Genomic DNA, 18,172 nt, shown 5'->3' with positions numbered 1-18,172 from the left:
ACTGTAGCTCAAGTGGTAGAGCGCTCGCCTTGAGCTGAAGAGCTGAAGGACAGCGCCCAGGCCCAGAGTTCAAGCCCCACGACCGACAAAAAAAAAAAAAAAAGAGTCTCATGGACTTTACTGCCTGGGCTGGCTTTGAATGGTTATCCTCAGATTTCAGCCTCCTGAGTAGCTAGGATTATAGGCATGAGCCACTGGAGCCCAGCCGTGAATAATTTAAGTTACACTTACCTCACATTCCCAGCTTAGATTGCAAAGCATGTTATTATTATTATTACTTTTTGGGGGGGTGCGGGAGCGGGGAGGTAGGAGTGGTAATTTCTGGTCATCTTGAATGTTTCTGCTAGCTTGTAGACTTGATGTTTCCCCAACTTCTGCCAAGTATTTCTCTGTCACGTTCATAATACGTGGTGGGTATGTTGTTGTTAACAGTGGTTTGACAGAGGTAGGGAATGGTGCAGGAGTGAACTGTGTAACCTGTGTGTCTTTTAGGTTCAGGGACGCCCCCAGAAAACACAGAACAACATCATCTTGGAGTCGCATGTCATCTGCTGCACGCTGAGCACCAGCGGGGGTTTGCTGCTTGAGTCAGCTTTCCGCGGGCAAGGGGGGCAAGCCTTCAGCTGTGTCATTGTAGACGAGGTCAGTGGCAGTGGGCTAAACACCCCGACTGGTAATGGGAGACGCAGCCTTAGATGAGTCCTGGCTGCCAAGGTGTTAGTAACATAGGTGGGACTTGTTTTGTGATGGGTTGGGGTTTTTGTTCATTTTAAGGTTTTTTTTGGTGGCTTTTTTTCTTGGCAATGCTAGGGTTATACTTAAAACCTTGAACTTTCTGGATTTGCTCTCTACTACTTTGAGACATGTCCCCAGTCCCTAAAGTAGTTTGCTTTTTAATCTGTTACATCTGAAGTCTTTCATGTTGAAATATGAGGCTCCTGGCCTGCCATTAATTTTCTAGTAGTAGTATTGTAATAGAAATTCAGATGGTTTTGGCCACAGTATTGCCACTGACATCCTTTTTTACTAGTTCATTCACTGAATAGACATTTATTGAGTATCTACTGTTGGCCAGAATGAAAAGTCAGAAGACAAGAGAACTGGGGTCCAGGAGATCCAAAATCTAATATCATATTAGATTTTGCAGTTGTGTCTCAGTTAAATTTAAGCCAGGCATGGCGATTCAGTCTGTAATTTCAGTTACTCAGATGGTAGAAATTGGGAAGGTCATGGTCCCATGCCAGCCCAGGCTAAATGTCAGCGAAAAGTCTTAGAATGTTTTCCCGGCCAGCTCAAAGCCCTGAGTTCAAACCCTAATGCTTCCCCCTTTAAAAGTTTTTTTTTTACCAGAATTAATAAGTGAAAATGACTGAAGGAAATGTCATTAAAGAGAAACATGTGTCTTGTGCTTGAAGAGGCCTATCAAGGAACCAGGAAGCAAGATGGAAATGCAGGGAGACCTTGCTCACATGATACTGTGTCTAAAATGCTACACGTGCTCTCAGCTCACCCCATCCGAACATAGAACACAGACCTAGCATGCCCTGTAGCCTTCTAATTTGTAGCTAGTTCCAAGGCTGAATACAAAATACATGCTAAGTTTTTTTAAATTTGTGTTTAGATGGTTTGTTTTTAAGTGGAGGTGGGGAGGAGGGGGAACGGGGCGGTAAAGAGATACTAAACCACCAGTGTAATCCTAGCTGTAATCCCAGCTGTAATCCTCGCTGTGATCTGAGGATCACAGTTCAAAGCCAGCCCAAACAGGAAAGTCTGTGAGATTCTTATCTCCAATAAACTACTCAGAAAAAGTCATAAGTGGCACTGTGGCTCAACCTCAACGGGTAGAGCACTAGCCCTGAGTTCAAGCCCCAGGACTGGCAAAAAAAAAAGTCCTTGTTGATAGGTGGTGTGGGAGACAAATGGGATTAACTATATGGATGACGCTGTTGCCCCTTCTTTACTTTCTGTTTTACCAAGGCTGGGCAGTCCTGTGAGGTCGAGACTCTTACCCCCCTCATCCACCGCTGCAACAAGCTCATCCTAGTGGGAGACCCCAAGCAGCTCCCACCCACTGTCATTTCCATGGTGAGTTGGAAGAGGCTGGTTTTGTTCAGCCTTAAAATGTCCTCTCTTATTTGGAAGGAAGAGGAGGAGATGACTGAGAAAAGAGAGTCAATGTTTGTGTTTAACTAGTGCAAATTCTTGGCTGGGTGAGGCGGCACACATTCAGAAGAGCAGGAAGCATGGCACCTTGGGGAGGGTTAGGCAGGAAAGTCGCAAGTTTGAGGCCAGCTGAGCTTACCTGTCGACACTGTCTCAAGAAAAAAGAAAACCAGGAAGTCTCTCCAAAGTCCTTTTGTTGGTGGTGTGCTGCTTCTGAGTGTGCCGGGCAGTGAAGGGCAGTGAAGGCATCGGAGGTCAGAGCCCGCAGGGCACAGTGCAAGCACGCTGGGCTTCCTGCAGGGGGAGTGTAAGTCAAATACCGAAACAAAAAGAAAAAAGACCAGGAAGAGAGCCCTACCCTCCTGATTTACATGGAAAGATGCATAAGTTGAGGAACATACAGTAAAGGATTATGATTTGGGGGCACATGATTCCAAGTACAAAAGAATACCTCTGTCCCTTACATCATTTAAAAATAACAAGAAAAATAATTCATCTTGCTAAACATATGATGTCCTAGAAATAAATAAATCAGAATCAAGACTGGATGGCTGTTCGAGGCAATTGGAATAGAGTGTAATGGCTTTGAAATTTCATAAAATATATTTATTACTAAAACAATCTATATAAATACAGAATAGTTGCCTCACAAACTTACTACAGAAAAGTTCTTTTTTTTCTCTTTTTTTTTAGTGTGAAAATACCATATAGAGGGGTTACAATTACATGGGCAAGATAATGAGTACATTTCTTATACAAGCATGCCTCCTCCTTTGTTTCCCCTTCCCATCCCTTCTCATCTCCTCCCTCTCCCTGCCCCACCCCCCAAGTTCATTTTTCTAAGCATTTGTGCTCCCTGTGAATTAAATGTGTGCAGTTTTGTTGTAGTTAATGGCCTTGACTCTAGAATTCAAAATAACGATGCAGTTCTTGCTCGATGTATGAGCATAGCATAGGAGCCTGGCCACACTGGAGAACCTGTGTCCTAGGAAGACTCAATCAGCCCACAACAGACAGCCTTGCTGTTGTCCTTCCCCTTGCAGCCTGCCCCCCATTTTGACTGCTTGTCGCCACAGCTTCTGGTGTGAGGATCAGGCTCCAAAATGGCCCCTCCCCTGAGACTGTGACTATTGCTGATCATGTGCCAAACCCATCAGCACTGGCATTGCTTTAACCACCAGTGTGCTTTTCTCCTCTCAGAAGGCACAGGAGTGTGGCTATGACCAGTCGATGATGGCTCGCTTCTACAAGCTGCTGGAGGAGAGTGTGGAGCAGAACCAGATCGGCAGACTGCCAGTTGTACAGCTCACTGTTCAGTACCGCATGCACCCAGACATATGTCTCTTCCCTTCCAATTACATTTATAACAAAAGCTTGAAAACAAATAGGTGGGTTTGTGTGTAGGGTTTGCTCCATAGGAGAAACAGCACCTTTACTCTGCTCATTAGTCTTACCATTTTTAAAAAGTCACAAAATTACAATAATTTTCTCTATGTCATCATGTTGATTATACCAAATGCGATGGCTTAACTTTTTTTTTAAATCATTTTTTTGTTCTACGTTGATTGTATAGATCACTTTCTAGTACTAGAACAGAAAGAAAATCCGTCCATACCCATAAAAGGGCTCTCTTGCTCCCTTTCTTTTCCCTTGCCCCTCTGCTCTCCTGCACAGCAAAGAAAGGTTAGGGAGGATGAAATACACAAGATACATTCTGAATGATGACTGCTTTTTTATAGGCTCACTGAAGCCAATCGATGCTCCTCAGACTGGCCATTTCAGCCCTACCTCGTGTTTGATGTCGCAGATGGTTCGGAAAGACGGGACAATGAGTATGCTCCTCCCCTTCTCCCTAGGGGTGTTACACAATCAGTACTGTTTATGTGTAGATCTGTATCAGGCATTCCCCTACATATCTTTCTGACACAGTTATTTTCACTTCCCTTATTGGCTCTCTCCCTCCCTCTTCTGTGAACTGGGGCACCATGCCCTAACTGGGGGCCCCACTAACACTGAGAAGGTGACTGCAGTGAGTGGTACAGACTTGTAAGATGATCGCAGTCTCTTGAGGGGGACCTTCCAGGGTGGTGGCTTGGGTGAAGGAGTGGAGATAGAGTTGAATTAAGGAAAGAATGGGGAAAGACATAAGAGACAATGTGAGACTACTTTGAAGATTTTGAGTTATGAGTCAGGCTGCCTGTGAATGTCAGCAAAAAGAAGTCATGGGATCTGGGAAGGTGGCTCAGTGGTAGAGCGCTTGCCTTGCATGCATGGGGCCCTGGGTTCAATTCCTCAGCACCACATAAACAGAAAAGGCTGGATGTGGCGCTGTGGCTCAAGTGGTAGAGAGCTGGCAAGCTCAGGGACAGTGCCCAGGCCCAGAGTTCAAGCCCCACAGCCAGAAAAAAGAAAAACAACAAAAAAGAAGTCATGTATTGCCAGGTAACAGACCTGTCAGAGGAGTGCAGTGAGGGGGTGGCATGGGGCACAGACACTGCCTCTCTCATGAACTATGGGGACACATGCTCTGCCTCTGAGTCAGCGTGTGTCCATGGAGTAAGGTGGTGGGAGGGGTACATTCATTGAAGAAGTTCAAGTGCAAAGGAGTTTGTTGTCTGATGGTCACACCACTTGAAGGTCTCTTTGGAGCCTGCTGGAGTAGAGACAGAATGAAGTCCAAGGGCATTGTGGGAGCCAGAGGTCACAAGGATTCTTGACCATAGAGGCCTCATCCAGGAAGCAACCAGGGAAAGTGACTTTGGGGATGGAAGAGCTGGACAGCCACTGGGTTGTCTCTAGTTGCTGAGTCTAGAAGTTGGTTAGGCAAGTGTTTCCTGAAGATTTTTAGAGCAAGAGCCCTGGCACAGTGTGTTCCTGAAGACTCTTAGAGCAAGGCAGACAAGGGCACTGCCACAGTGTGTTGGTGGGGTTGGATCTGGTTGGGGAATGAGGGCTGGGTTGGAGTTGCAGAGTGTGCATGGGGCTGAAAGGGGAAAATGAGGCCCATGTTCAGCTCTGGGGCCATAGAGTGTGACTGGCCCCTCTGTGGGATAGCGCATGGTTAGCATGGCCAGTAGTTTTTTTTTTTTTTTTGGTCCAGTCATGGGGCCTGAACTCTGGGCCTGTGCGCTGTCCCTCAGCTCTTCAGCTCAAGGCTAGTGCTCTACCACTTGAGCCACAGCACCACGTCCGGCTGAGGAATTGAACCCAGGGCCTCAGGCATGCAAGGCAAGCGCTCTACCACTGAGCCACCTTCCCAGCCCAGGCTTTTTGTTTTGTTTTTGTTTTTTTGGTCAGTCATGGGGCTTGAACTCTGGGCCTGGGTGCTGTCCCTCAGCTCTTCAGTCAAGGCTAGCGCTTTTCCACTTCAGCCACGGTGCCACTTCTGGTTTTCTGGTGGTTTATTGGAGATAAACTTTCCTGCCCAGGCTGGCTTTGAACTGGGAGCCTCAGATCTCAGCCTCCTGAGTAGCTAGATTACAAGCGTGAGCCACTGGGCCTGGGCACTGTCCCTCAGCTCTTCAGCTCATGGTTAGCACTCTACCACTTGAGCCACAGCGCCACTTCCAGTTTTCTGGTGGTTTATTAGAGAGGAGTCACGGACTTTCCTGCCTGGGCTGGCTTTGAACCGAGATCCTCAGATCTCAGCCTACTGAGTAGCTAGGATTACAGGTGTGAGTCACTGGTGCCTGGCTAAGATGAATCTTTTATGTTAATGGGAAACAATACTAAATAGAATGAGTTAGCATTTAGACTGCTGTTTTGATTTGTCTTTTCTTTTTCCATCTTGTTTAGCTCCTACGTAAATATTCAAGAAATAAAATTAGTGATGGAAATAATGAAGTTGATTAAAGACAAAAGAAGAGACACTACCTTTCGGAACATTGGCATAATAACCCATTACAAGGCTCAGAAGACGATGATTCAGAAGGACTTAGACAAAGAATTTGATAGGAAAGGGTAAGGTGTTTTAACCTATGTTCCTAGTGTTTGTGTTGAATTTGAAGGCAGTGTAGCAGGAAAGAAGAAAGGAAATGTTAGGAAGTAGTCTGGGTTTGTGTCAGGTGGTTGGAACATAGCACAACACTAGGAGGTTGTGGCTTGGGCTTTCCTAGACTCGTGCTGGGTAGGTATTGGGTGCTTTGGCCCCAGTAGATAGAGTGCCTCCTGAGAGTCAGAATTCCTATCGGTGGATTGACGGGGCTCTCTAGGACTTGTGCTAGTTTTATAGCTTGTTAATCTGAATTCTAATTGGATTGAAACCAGTGAAGTCACATTTTGTTTGAATAAATTAATCCTTTTATGTCCTTATGTGTAGAGATAAGAATGTGTTTTTGTCTTGCCTCTAAAGTAAAAGTAAAGATTAACTATTGGAGCTTAGAACTAGTGGCTCACACCTGTAATCCTAGCTCTCAGGAGGCTGATGAGAGGGAAGATGGTGGTACAAGGCTGGCTCTGGCAGAAAGACTCCCATCTCCAAAATAACCCAACAAAAAAGCAGAGCTGGCGGCCAGGTGCTGATGGTTCACGCCCATAATCTTGGCTACTCAGGAGTTTGAACTCTGTTGATCAAAGTTCAAAGCCAGCTCAGGCAAGTCCATGACACTTTTTTTTGGGGGGGGGGTCAGTCGTGGGGCTTGAACTCTGGGATTGGGCACTGTCACTGTGTTCTTCAGCTCAAGGCGAGCACTCTATCACTTGAGCCACAGACAGCGCCACTTCCAGTTTTCTGGTGGCTTATTGGAGGTGAGTCTTAAGGACTTTCCTGCCCGGGCTGGCTTTGAACGTGATCCTTAGATCTCAGCCTCCTGAGTAGCTAGTATTACAGGCGTGAGCCACTAGCACCCAGCAGTCCCTGACACTCTTATCTCTAATCATCAGAAAACTGGAAGTGGTGCTGTGGCTCAAGTGGTAGAGCACTGGCCTTGAAGCTGAAGAGCTGAGGGACAGGGCCCAGGCCCAGAGTTCAAGCTGGATGACCGACAAAAAAAAAAAGCTCAGGGACAGCACTCAGGCCCTGAATTGAAGTCCAGAACCAGCACACAAAAAATCGAGGGCTGAAAGTGTGACTCAGTCAGTGTTAGAGAGTAGAATGGTGAATGGTGGTACTCATCTGTGCGCATCTCTAATGTTAGCACTTGAGAGGCTCAGGCAGAAGGATTTGAGTTTAAGACACCTGAGCTACATATCAAGTTCAAAGCCTAACAAGATAGTCTCAAAAAATAAAAAGTAAAAATTATTGGAAATCCATTAGTTTAAAAGTTTCTTAGAAATTAGCCTGGTGCTGGTGACTCACGCCTGTAATCCTAGCTACTCAGTAGGCTGAGATCTGAGGATCACAGTTCAAAGCCCTCCAATAAAACACCAGAAAACTGGAAGTGGTGCTGTGGCTCAAGTGGTAGAGTGCTAGCTTTGAGCTGAAGAGCTGAGGGACAGTGCTCAGTCCCAGAGTTCAAGCCCCATGACTGACAAAAAGAAAAAAAGTTTCTTAGAAATTATATAATCACTTAATCACAATAAAGAATTTGCAACAAAAAAAAAAGTGACTAATAGCCAAAAAGGGGGAAAAAAACTAAACACAAAAACTGAAGAAGAAAAAAAGTTTCTTAGAAATACAGAAAAGATTAAAAATGGCCATGGGGTCAGGGGGGGCGGGGGGGCGGGGGGGCGCGAGGAGGAATGTGGAGTGGAGACCTCAACAGACCTATATAACAAGTATCAAAAGAGTAGGAAACAATGGGGTTACACAGCCCAGTGATGAGGGCTCCTGCCTGCACAGCTGAGCCCTCGCCCCTGCACAAAACCCACCCAGGAGAGGAAGGCTACCTTCAGCCAGTAAGCAAGAGTGCTTGTAAGTCATATATGCCTAAGTCAAGACTCATAGCTTAGGTGATCAGAACTGGCAGTTAACATTTGTCAGAAGCAGATAGCATGTGAGACAGGTGCTCAGCACAGTTAGTTACTTGGGAGATGGGAGTGACCCCCAGGATGCCCACGATGAAGCTGGGCTGCTGAGAATGTACACTGGTGAGTCACTGTAGAATACCGTTCAATGATCGCTCAAGAAATTAACAGAAATGCTGCATGGCTCAGCAGCTCCCCTCCTCAGTATATACCCAGAAGGATTTTTAAATGGTCACATAAAAGCTAGCCAGTGTTTGCAGGAGCATTGGTAATAGACTGGTAATTGGTAATAAAGTGGAAAGGACGCCCAGTCCGTCAGCTGTGAGTGGAATCTTGTGGACTGTTGCGAGAGGACGCGCAGCGGGGAGCCTTTGGAATGGTAGGCTGGGGCATAGGGGCCAGTCGCAGGAGTGTTCCAGCTCTGTGAAGCTGCTGGATAAGGAGGTGTGTCGCCACGGTAGATGAATGGTCATCAGCGAAGGGGGGGGCCACAGAGCCCACCGCCTTTTTCTCTTTCTAAGCTGTTTTCCCTTTTGTAAATAGTTCGGCGGAAGTGGACACTGTGGACGCTTTCCAGGGCCGTCAGAAGGACTGCATCATTGTCACCTGTGTCCGGGCCAGTGCCACACAAGGCTCCATTGGGTAGGTAGCCGTCTTGGGCTTTCTCCTTGCTTGCTTGTAACCAGTTAGATCCAGGCCCATCACTGCTAGGCAACACTCCCTTTGGCTTTAGAAAATTTCTTTTGCAAAATCTGAATATCTTGTAAGACATCTTTTTCAAGTTAAGAGTTGTGCAAAAAAGATGCACTGTGAAGTCTGCTTTTCCTGTTAAGACTGTTACTGATTTTATGAGTGAAATCAGTGACCTTTTAGAGGTATATTTTGCACCAGTCTGTAGCTCTCATGCAGTTCTCTGGTTTTTGGTTTTGCTTTGTCTAACTAAGGATTACCTTGAGACTCCTGTGATTATTTACTCCTACAGAAGATTGTTAATTTGTTGAATTATTTTTATATGTGCCAGAACTGGAGCTTAATTAAACCCCAAGCCTTGCATTCTTGCTTTTGCTCAAAGCTGGAGCTCCACCACCTGAACCACAGCTCCACTTGCAGCTTTTTACTAGTTAGAAGAGTCTCATAGAACTGGGTACTGGTGGCTCACACCTGAAATCCTAGCTACTCGGGAGGCTGAGCTCTGAGGATCAAGGTTTAAAGCCAGCCTGGGCAGGAAAGTCTGAGACTTTATTTCTAATTAATCACCAAAAGATATATTTAAATTTCAGATTTAGTAATTGAACTAACATTACTTAGGTCTGAAGGGGTATGTATGTGTGTGCTTGTGTGCACGCACACATTCATGCACGCACGCATGCATGTGCGTGAGCTGGTCCGAAGGCTTGAACTCAGGGCATGGATGCTGTCCCTGAGCTTTTTAGCTCAAGGCTAGTGCTTTATCGCTTTAGCCACAGCTTCACTTCAGCTTTTTGGTAGTTAATTGGAAATAAGAGTCTCAAGGACTTTCCTGCCTGGACTGGCTTTGAACCTCTATCCTTAAATCTCAGTTTCTAGAGTAGCTAGGATTATAGGCATGAGCCACGGGGATTCAGCTTATTTTTAGGATATTTTTAAGACTTGTTAGGCCAGGTGTGGTGATGCACATATAATTCTAGCTCTGGGAAGTTGAGAAGGCTAAGAATTAAAAGGTGAAAGCCAACTATAGCAAGAACTCAACTCAGAAGGGAAGGGTGTGGCTTATGTGGCTGAGTGCCTGCCTAGAAAGGATCGTGTCCTGAGTTCAGACTCTATGCAAAATGTAGGGGAGGGGCTGGGAAAGTGGCTCAGTGGTAGAGCGCTTGCCTTGCTTGCCTGAGGCCCTGGGTTCGATTCCTTAGCACCACATAAGCAAAAAGAGAAAAAGCCAGAAGTGGCGCTGTGGCTCAAGTGGTAGAGCGCTAGCCTTGAGCTGAAGAGCTGAAGGACAGCGCCCAGACCCAGAGTTCAGGCCCCACGACTGGACCCCAAAAAAAAAAAAACAAAATGTAGGGGAGGAAGAGAGGGGGAGGGGGGCTCACGCTGATAAATTTTCCAGTATCTCATTTGAGTCCAAATAGGACATTAAAAAGGAATCGCTTTTGACATAAAGCACCAAGGGTTTGGCTTGGTCACACTTTTGTGGCATTAGAAACCAGACACTGAGTTGTGTGGGAGTGGACAGGGTGGCAGGGAAGGTCATCATCCTGTGTCCTGTGTCCCCTTCCAAGTCCAGAAAACCCTTGCATAGGGGAAAATGACTCTCTTTCTCTGTTGCTTAGATTCCTGGCAAGTTTGCAGAGATTGAATGTCACCATAACCCGAGCCAAGTATAGTCTTTTCATCCTGGGGCACTTGAGGACCTTGATGGTAAGCGCATCCTCGGGCCACGGGCTCCAAACTTGCCTGTTATTACTGTTACCCAGCTTGAGGTTTCATTTTTGTTTTTTGTCAAAAAGGAAGTGATCCTGGGCTTCAGAATAAAGCTCAGCCCCAAGGCATGTCCACCCTAGGTTGTGTAGAAGAATGGGCCTGTGCCCGGTGCCGGTGGCTCATGCCTGTAATCCTAGCTACTTAGGAGGCTGAGATCTGAGGATCGTGGTTCAAAGTCAGCCCGAGCCGGAAAGTCCATGAGACTCTCATCTCCAATAAACCATTAGAAAACTGGAAGTGGCACTGTGGTTCAAGCGGTAGAGCGCTCGCCTTGAGCTGAAGAGCTGAGGGACAGCGCCCAAGCCCAGAGTTCAAGCCTCACGACCGACCAAAAAAAAAAAAAAAAAGACTGAGTCTGTGTCACAGGAGTGTGAAGAAGGCTTAAAAAGCCACACATGCAAAGTGAGCCTCGCCCTCTCAGTGAGGGGCCCAGAGGCCATGGGCAGCAGCACGCACTGTTGTTTTCTGTGGCCCCGTGCCAGCGTGCTCACATCTGGGAGAGGCATGTGGCTCTAGTCTTTAGTAGACACAGACCATGAGCTACGTGGGTCATGGCCCCCTAAGCACAGCACTTACTTCCAGTTTGCCTCATTAGGAGAAGGAATTGCTTGGGTTTTCAACAGTCCATGGGCATCTATTTTTTCCCTCCTGTTTCTGTGTGTGCCACCAGAGGGCGTTCAAATGCACCTTCTGTCTCACTGGATTCTCTCCAGGATCTCTCGTCTTTAACACAGCTGGAAAGCTGTGTGCTCCGTACTTTATGTTCCTGATTTTAAGTTTATATGAAAAATCTTTTATTGTAACTAAGTATTGGTAAATCTTATGATTTTTTTTTTTTGTCGGTCGTGGGGCTTGAACTCTGGGCCTGGGCGCTGTCCCTCAGCTCTTCAGCTCAAGGCAAGCACTCTACCACTTGAGCTACAGCGCCACTTCCGGTTTTCTGGTGGTTTATTGGAGATAGGAGTCTCACGGTCTTTCCTGCCCAGGCTGGCTTTGAACCGCGATCCTCAGATCTCAGCCTCCTGAGTAGCTAGGATTACAGGCGTGAGCCACCGGCGCCCGGCTAATCTTATGATTCTTAAGTGTTAAAAAATACTGATATTTTCAAATAAAATGATGGTCTGGGATGTATTCATTGGGTAAGGGTATATGTAAGGCCCTGGGTTTTATCCCAGCACTAAAGAAAAAAGAAAAAGACGATAAGGTAAAATAAAATGGATTAAAAATACAACTGTTAGAGCTTTGTGTTAGAGGCCTATCATATTTTTTTTTTCCTTTCTGTCGTGGGGCTTGAACTCTGGGCCTGGGCGCTGTCCCTCAGCTCTTCAGCTCAAGGCTAGCGCTCTGCCACTTGAGCCACAGCACCACTTCCAGTGTTGTTGTGGTTAATTGGAGATGAGTCTCATGGATTTTCCTGAGCAGATTGGCTTTGAACTGTGATCCTCAGATCTCAGCCTCCTGAGTAGCTAGGATTATAGGCGTGAGCCACGGGTGCTCGGCTAGAGGCCTATCATAGTTATAATCCTAGCTACTCAAGAGGCTGAGATCCGAAAACCAAAGCACAGTTTGAAGCCTGTGAGACTCTTTTATCTCCAGTTAACCAACTTGAGGTGGGGCTCAAGTGGTAGAGCATTACTAGCCTTTAGTAAAAAAGTTAAGGGAGAGTGCCAAGTCTCTCAGTTCAAGGTCTTAGTACTGGCACAAAAAGAACTCTTTTTTGTAGTCTTAGGATTGGATTCAAGTTTCAGTGTCTTGGGCTCAGGAAAAAAGTCAAGGCCTCTCCTGTGAGATTGCGCAGGCTGCCAGTCTCCGGAAGTCTCCTTAGTGAAGTAGAGCCCAGCACCTGTCAGCCTGGGACCTGGGACCTGCTCCCGCTCCCGCTCCTGCGGGGAGGGATGGTAGGCCGCACCGCACCCATCACCATGCCTCTGCTGTGCCCACGTGACCTCCTTTAGCCTGGCCAAACCCTCGGGAGCATAGTGGGCATCCTTGCCACTTCCCACTCCTAGGCACTGATACGCCAGTGTTCTTTCGTTTAGATCTTGGTTTTAGTTTCACTTAAAGGACGGTTTCAGGCCCTTTTTGACAGACTTGTATTCACCTCAGTCTTGTTCGTGCGTAAAAGTTGAAAATACAAAGGAAAGGATAGGAAGTTAGGCTATTCGCAAAGGTGTGCTTGGTCCCACGCGCTCGCTCGCGGTTGTAAAGCAGCAGTGGACGGCAAGAACGGGTCTCGTGTGGGCTCCCTGGTTCTGGTGCTGCTCTGTCTCCCGCTCCTCTGGACAATAGACAGAGTGGGGCCGGATCTTGGGACCCCTCCCCCCCCAGGGGGCTTCAGCCGGGAAGCCTCTGAGAAGCCAGGCAAAGCTCCCGGATGCTTTCTCCGAGAGTCAGGTACTGCAGTTGCCTTCTGCAGCCAGCGTCCTGCAGGGGAGCAGAGCGCTGTCCGTCCTCACGGCTGGCCGCTGCAGAAGAGCTGGTGGCACGAGAGCAGAGCTCATTCCGAGTGCTTTCTAACAGTGTCCCATCATCATTCCCAGTGCTTTCTAACAGTGTCCCATCATCATTCCCAGTGCTTTCTAACAGTGTCCCATCATCATTCCCAGTGCCTTCTAACAGTGTCTCATCATCATTCCCAGTGCTTTCTAACAGTGTCCCATCATCGTTTGGTCTTGGGTGGCATGTCAGGAGTCCTGAGCAAGCCGCTGACGCCTGGCAGCACACGTGCTGTGCGCTCAGAGGCGGGAGCTGGGAGCCCACGTTCCCCCGGCAGCGAGTCATTGTTTCTCTCTCTGTTCAGGAAAATGAGCACTGGAATCAACTGATTCAGGATGCCCAGAAGCGAGGGGCCATAGTCAAGACCTGCGACAAGAACTACAAGCACGATGCAGCGAAGATTATGAAGCTCAAGCCTGTGCTGCAGAGGGGCCTGAGCCACCCCCCCACCACAGCCCCAGAGGTGGCCAGGCCCCAGGGTGGCCTGCCCAGCAGCAAGCTGGACGGCGGACTTGCCACCACCTCTTTCGCTGCTTCTCTCTATCACACGCCCTCCAACTCCAAGGAAGCGTCTGTCACCATCACCTCAAATGGCCCCGAAAGGTCTTGTCTTCAGGAGCGCCTGAGGGACCCACGACTCTTTAGAAGGTTGGAGCTTGATGCCAAGGGGGTGTTCCCCAGGGATCCACAGCCGTCTAGCCCCCAGCATTCTGGGGCGACCCCTCCCTTGGGAGAGCCAGGCTTTCCCATGAGTCACCAGGACCAGGGTGGCAGGGGGTCCACTACCAAAGCGGCCCCTGTGAGCGGTGCCAGGTCTCTCCCGCAGGCCAGGCCTCCGGCTCCCAGCCATGCCGGGCCTACCAGCGGAAGGAGGTGCAGGAACCCGGAGCCGGGGCCGAGCTACAGGCGGGAGACCAGGGCTTTTAGCAGGGGCGAGCAGGAGAGGTACAGCTCGGTGTCCTACTATCCAAAGAGGAACTCTTACTGGCCCAGAAGGGGGCCTGAGGAGGACAGTGGTGCCAAGAAGAGACGGCTTTTATAGTGAAGCCGAGCACTGGGCCGGCAGCCACAGCGCAGCTGTAAACATGCCAAGACCAGCTAGCAGAAACATCAGACAGTTCTCGGTTTTTGTGTTCTGTTTTATTTTGCTTTTTCCTTAAAGAGTTTGTGTGCTGCCGGAAAACAAGTGCGTCTCAACACCTGAGCCTTCGATCATCTTCACTACTTTTTCTCCATTTGGAAAGCCTTCAGAGGGCGTCTGTGTACTGGGATAACTAACGCCTTGGCGGTGAGACTCCATGTGTAACCCGGCTCTTGCGTGGGAAGAGAGGTCAGATGGAGCAAATGTTGTAAAGGTTGAGATGTATATTTGTATAGCAAATTAACAAATTGTTTTGAGAATGTAATCTGGTAGACCACTTTTCTTTCCCCCTGCTTAAAATGTTGTATAGCACATTAACAAAACCTTTGGAGAATTTGATCTGGTAGACCGCTTTTCTTTCCCCTTGCTTAAATCATTTTTCAACAGAATGAACTAAGAGAAGAAGAAAAAATGAGCAGAGGGCAGGCCGCAGGGCCTTGGAGCCGCGGCCTGTGCGCTGGGAGTGAGCTGGCATTGGTGGGTGCTGGAACTGGAGGCGCGGTCACGTTAGGGTCATTCTGCTAACCGTGACAGTTCACTTACCCTTTTAGTATGCTCTTCTTACAATAATAGATTCTAGATGGAAGCGTCATTTCTGAATTGTTACTCAGAGTGGGAGCTCTGTGTTGCCGAATGTGAGCTAGCCAGCCGACCAGGCTGCAGCTTTCCACAGTCCCCCTGCCCAGACAGTCTGGAACTATCCGTGCAAAATGAAATGCTCTTTGAAGTGAAGGGAGCAGTTAGGGGCTGGGGAAGAGCCGCCAGCCGTGCTGCGCCCTTCCGGAGCCATCTGGTTGGTGCCGGGTTATGCTCAGGTCAGGGAGGGGCTGTCTGATCTGTCCACACCCCCAGTGTCCCAACACGTGACGGGTTTGCAGTGCGTGCTCTGCCCGCCCCGCAGGGCGCTGGGGGCAGGGACACATCTCCTAAAGAAGTTTCTGTGGCCTTTGCTTTTAAGCAAATACAGTTTTGATTTAGAAATTCTACTGAGGCAGAGTTGAGAAAACGACGGCCCAAGTGCCAGCGTTGCGTTTCCTCCTGTGGGACAGCAGGGGGCGCGCCTCCCCAGTGCTGCGCCCCTGGGCCTCAGTGGGGTCACCTGACAGGGGCGAGAACCCCCGTTCCTCTGCAGTTCCCTCTTCTGGGATCTTAGGAGAGGAGTGTGGTTTAACGGATGTGGGTTTTCAAAGGAGGCGTGACAAAAACAGGTGTGGACGCGGCCTCCTGCTCTGCTCTTGTGACACAGCCCTTAAGAAGTCGGGTTTTCCGAATGTGGGCTTCCGGCCCCACACTGGAGGCCTGAGCAGTGACGCGGGAGCCTCGTGCCCAGCGCCACACCACGTACGCACCGCACCGCACCGCACCGCACACGCAGAGGTGAGCAGAGTTGCATCCTCGTGGGTTTTTTTTCTTTTCTGTTTCTTTTTTTCCCCAGTGAGCCCAGGGCTTTGCGCCTGCGAGGCAAGCACTGGGCCTGAGCCGCACGCAGCCAGGCACCACCGCCCCGAGAACAAGCCTGGGTCCCGGTCCAGCCTCAGCAGAACGTGCTGCTGTTTCACATCGTATTTAAAACTCTGTTCCAGTGGGTAAAAAGCATTGCCAAAAGGTCGTGTCCCGAGGCTGTGGTGCGGGGAGGTTGCGGGGAGGCGGGTAGGAGGCTGGTGTTGTACAAGATGAGTGGGGGCCGCCTTGCCGTGGCCTTCGAAGGAGGCGCCCTGCTTCCGCCGACCCTGCCCGTTTCGAAGGAACGCGTTCTACTTGAAAAGCCCCTTCTGCTTCTTGGCGTATCATTTTCCCGGGATTTACTCTGCAGTTCATTTTGGTGTATGTTTTTGAGAATTATTTGGAGCAAATATGATAAGTATGTTAATAACATCCTGTAAATGAATTTTGTAACAAAGTTGTACTAAACTATTTTCCAAAACTAGTTGTGCCAATTTTTCTGTCGTGGCTTTCCTTCCTGTCCTACAGACTCACAGCTGGGTTTGAGCAAACAGCCCTCTTACCTTTGAAGAATTAAAAGTAGAAACAAGAAGCCTGCGTGGGTTAGAGGTTCTGTGGCTGACTGAAGGCCCCGGAGTGACAGACACTCGTGCCTGGCCTCCGTCCGCGCCATTGCTCGTGTGCCAGGACACGCCAGGCGCTGGCGGTGCAGGCAAGGCTGCGCCCACCTCCACGCTCCCCACGCCAGGGAGCGTGGGGCTTCCAGCCCACCATCTTCTTGGGGTGTTGCGCGTGTATCTGGCAGAAGTGGAGGCTCATTGTTAAGCTGAGGGCAAGGAGGGAGGAGGAATGAGCCACTTAGCAGTGCCTGCCACTGCCAGGTGCCTGGAGACCAGAGCGGGTGTTTCTACCAGTCCTCTGTACACAACTAGAGGGGTCACAGGAGAGGCAGCGCGGCCGCTTCTCTCTGCCTGGGCTATTGAAAGACCCTGGACCTCGGCCTCAGCAGCTCAAGCTGCACTTGGCTGTGCATACGGCGACAGGCCAGTCACATCCATCCCTCCATCCTTCCATCCCCTCCATCCCTTTATCCCTTCATTCCTCCATCCCTCCATCCCCTCTATCCCCGCCACCCCTCCATCCCGATCCCTCCATCCTTCCATCCTCTCCACATTATCCCTCCATCCCCTCCCTCTATCCCTCCATCCCCTCCATCCCTCCATCCCCTCCATCCCTCCATCCCCTCCATCTTCTCCATCCCCTCTCTCCTCTCCATCCCTCCATCCCCATCCATCCCTTCCTCTCTCCCTCTGTGGAGTTGCTCAGTGTGGTTACTGGAGCCACAATGAAGTGAGCACAGTTCCCTGCAATTGTCCCTCCTCCTGGCTCTCACCACTCATTAGGAATAAATAATTCAGGGAGGAAGCTAAAATTTACCTTCAGCTTAAATAGAATTTAATATTGTGTGACACACAGGCAGTTTGTGCACCCCAGGGTTCCGCCATAACTCCTGGAAGACGTGAGCTCTTGTTGTGGGTCCTGCGATGTGCACAGACGTCTGCCATGGCAGTGGGGTGAACAGTGCCATTGGACGGGTCTCTGGACCCGCGGGGGGAAGTGTGCCCTTGTGGGGCGCCCTAGACACTGATGGACACAGCCGTGGATGGGGCTGCCACGCTGACGCCCCTGGGAAGCTGGTGTCCAGAGGGTTTGCCCTCGCCCAGGGTGCCGTGGAACCACCGGCACTGCAGCTTGGCCCTGTGGCAGCAGGAAGCAGAGCAGCCCTGGAGCGCACAGGGGCCCACAAAAAATCCATGCCATTGACTTCTGTCCAGAAGGGAGCTGCCCAGGTGAATGAGAGCACATGGGCCCAGGGGGGCAGGGGCTATGTGGGGGGTGGGTAAGGAAGTGCCTGGTGGACAAGGTCCTGTGAGACTCAGTGGCTGCAAGGTCTCAAAAGGGTGAATATCCCCACTGGGGGTGTTGGCCTCTGTGGAGAATCTCCCGATTCAGCAGCCTTCTACCCTTGGCGATCCAGCCATCCTTGCTCTCCCAACCTTTGAGGACAGTGCAGATTGTCCTGGCACCCTTGTGCATGGCAATCACCATGGTGACTGAGACCTGTGGGTCCTGTCTGCATTCCCATCTGTGTGTCCAGCCCCTCCAGCTTCCCTCTCCCTTGCCCGAAGGGCGGGATGCTGCCCCACTGGACCGTGCTAGGGGCGGGGGCGGGGGTGGTGCGGGAGGCAGAGCCATGGCAGTGGATGCTTACTCCACACCGGGCCCTGTTCTCAACTCTACAAGTACTCACTGGTTTGTTCCTTGGGATGGGCCAGGGATTTACAATTTGCAGCATCCCATTTCAGAGCTAAGGAGACGGAGGCACAGCGTCTGAGTCACCTGCTGGAGGTCACCCAGCAGCTAGGGAGTGAAGACAGCTCCACACACACACAGCCCCTGCCCTTGGCTGCTACCACTGTGCCCTTTGCACACGTCCTTCAATGGATGCAGCCCTGTAGGTATTGAGTCCCAGCTGCATCCCGAGGGTCATTCGCTTATTTAGAC

At 49.6% G+C, this 18,172-nt stretch overlaps 1 protein-coding gene across 1 annotated transcript in view; it reads left to right on the top strand.

The window, feature by feature from the left end:
- Setx (senataxin) overlaps positions 1-14,495 on the top strand; it is a 74,907-nt gene extending 60,412 nt beyond the window's left edge. Inside the window, exons 17-24 of the mRNA XM_013021293.1 lie at positions 493-642; positions 1,978-2,085; positions 3,364-3,551; positions 3,903-3,995; positions 5,959-6,123; positions 8,611-8,709; positions 10,377-10,464; positions 13,328-14,495. Of these exons, the coding sequence (XP_012876747.1) occupies positions 493-642; positions 1,978-2,085; positions 3,364-3,551; positions 3,903-3,995; positions 5,959-6,123; positions 8,611-8,709; positions 10,377-10,464; positions 13,328-14,065 (1,629 nt within the window). The 3' untranslated portion in view covers positions 14,066-14,495. The remainder of the gene's footprint in view (positions 1-492; positions 643-1,977; positions 2,086-3,363; positions 3,552-3,902; positions 3,996-5,958; positions 6,124-8,610; positions 8,710-10,376; positions 10,465-13,327) is intronic.
- Positions 14,496-18,172: the final 3,677 nt, after the last annotated feature.

Source organism: Dipodomys ordii, unplaced genomic scaffold (genome assembly GCF_000151885.1).
Source record: "Dipodomys ordii isolate 6190 unplaced genomic scaffold, Dord_2.0 Scaffold55, whole genome shotgun sequence".
NCBI lineage: Eukaryota > Metazoa > Chordata > Mammalia > Rodentia > Heteromyidae > Dipodomys > Dipodomys ordii.
This window is presented reverse-complemented; position numbering and strand designations above follow the sequence as displayed.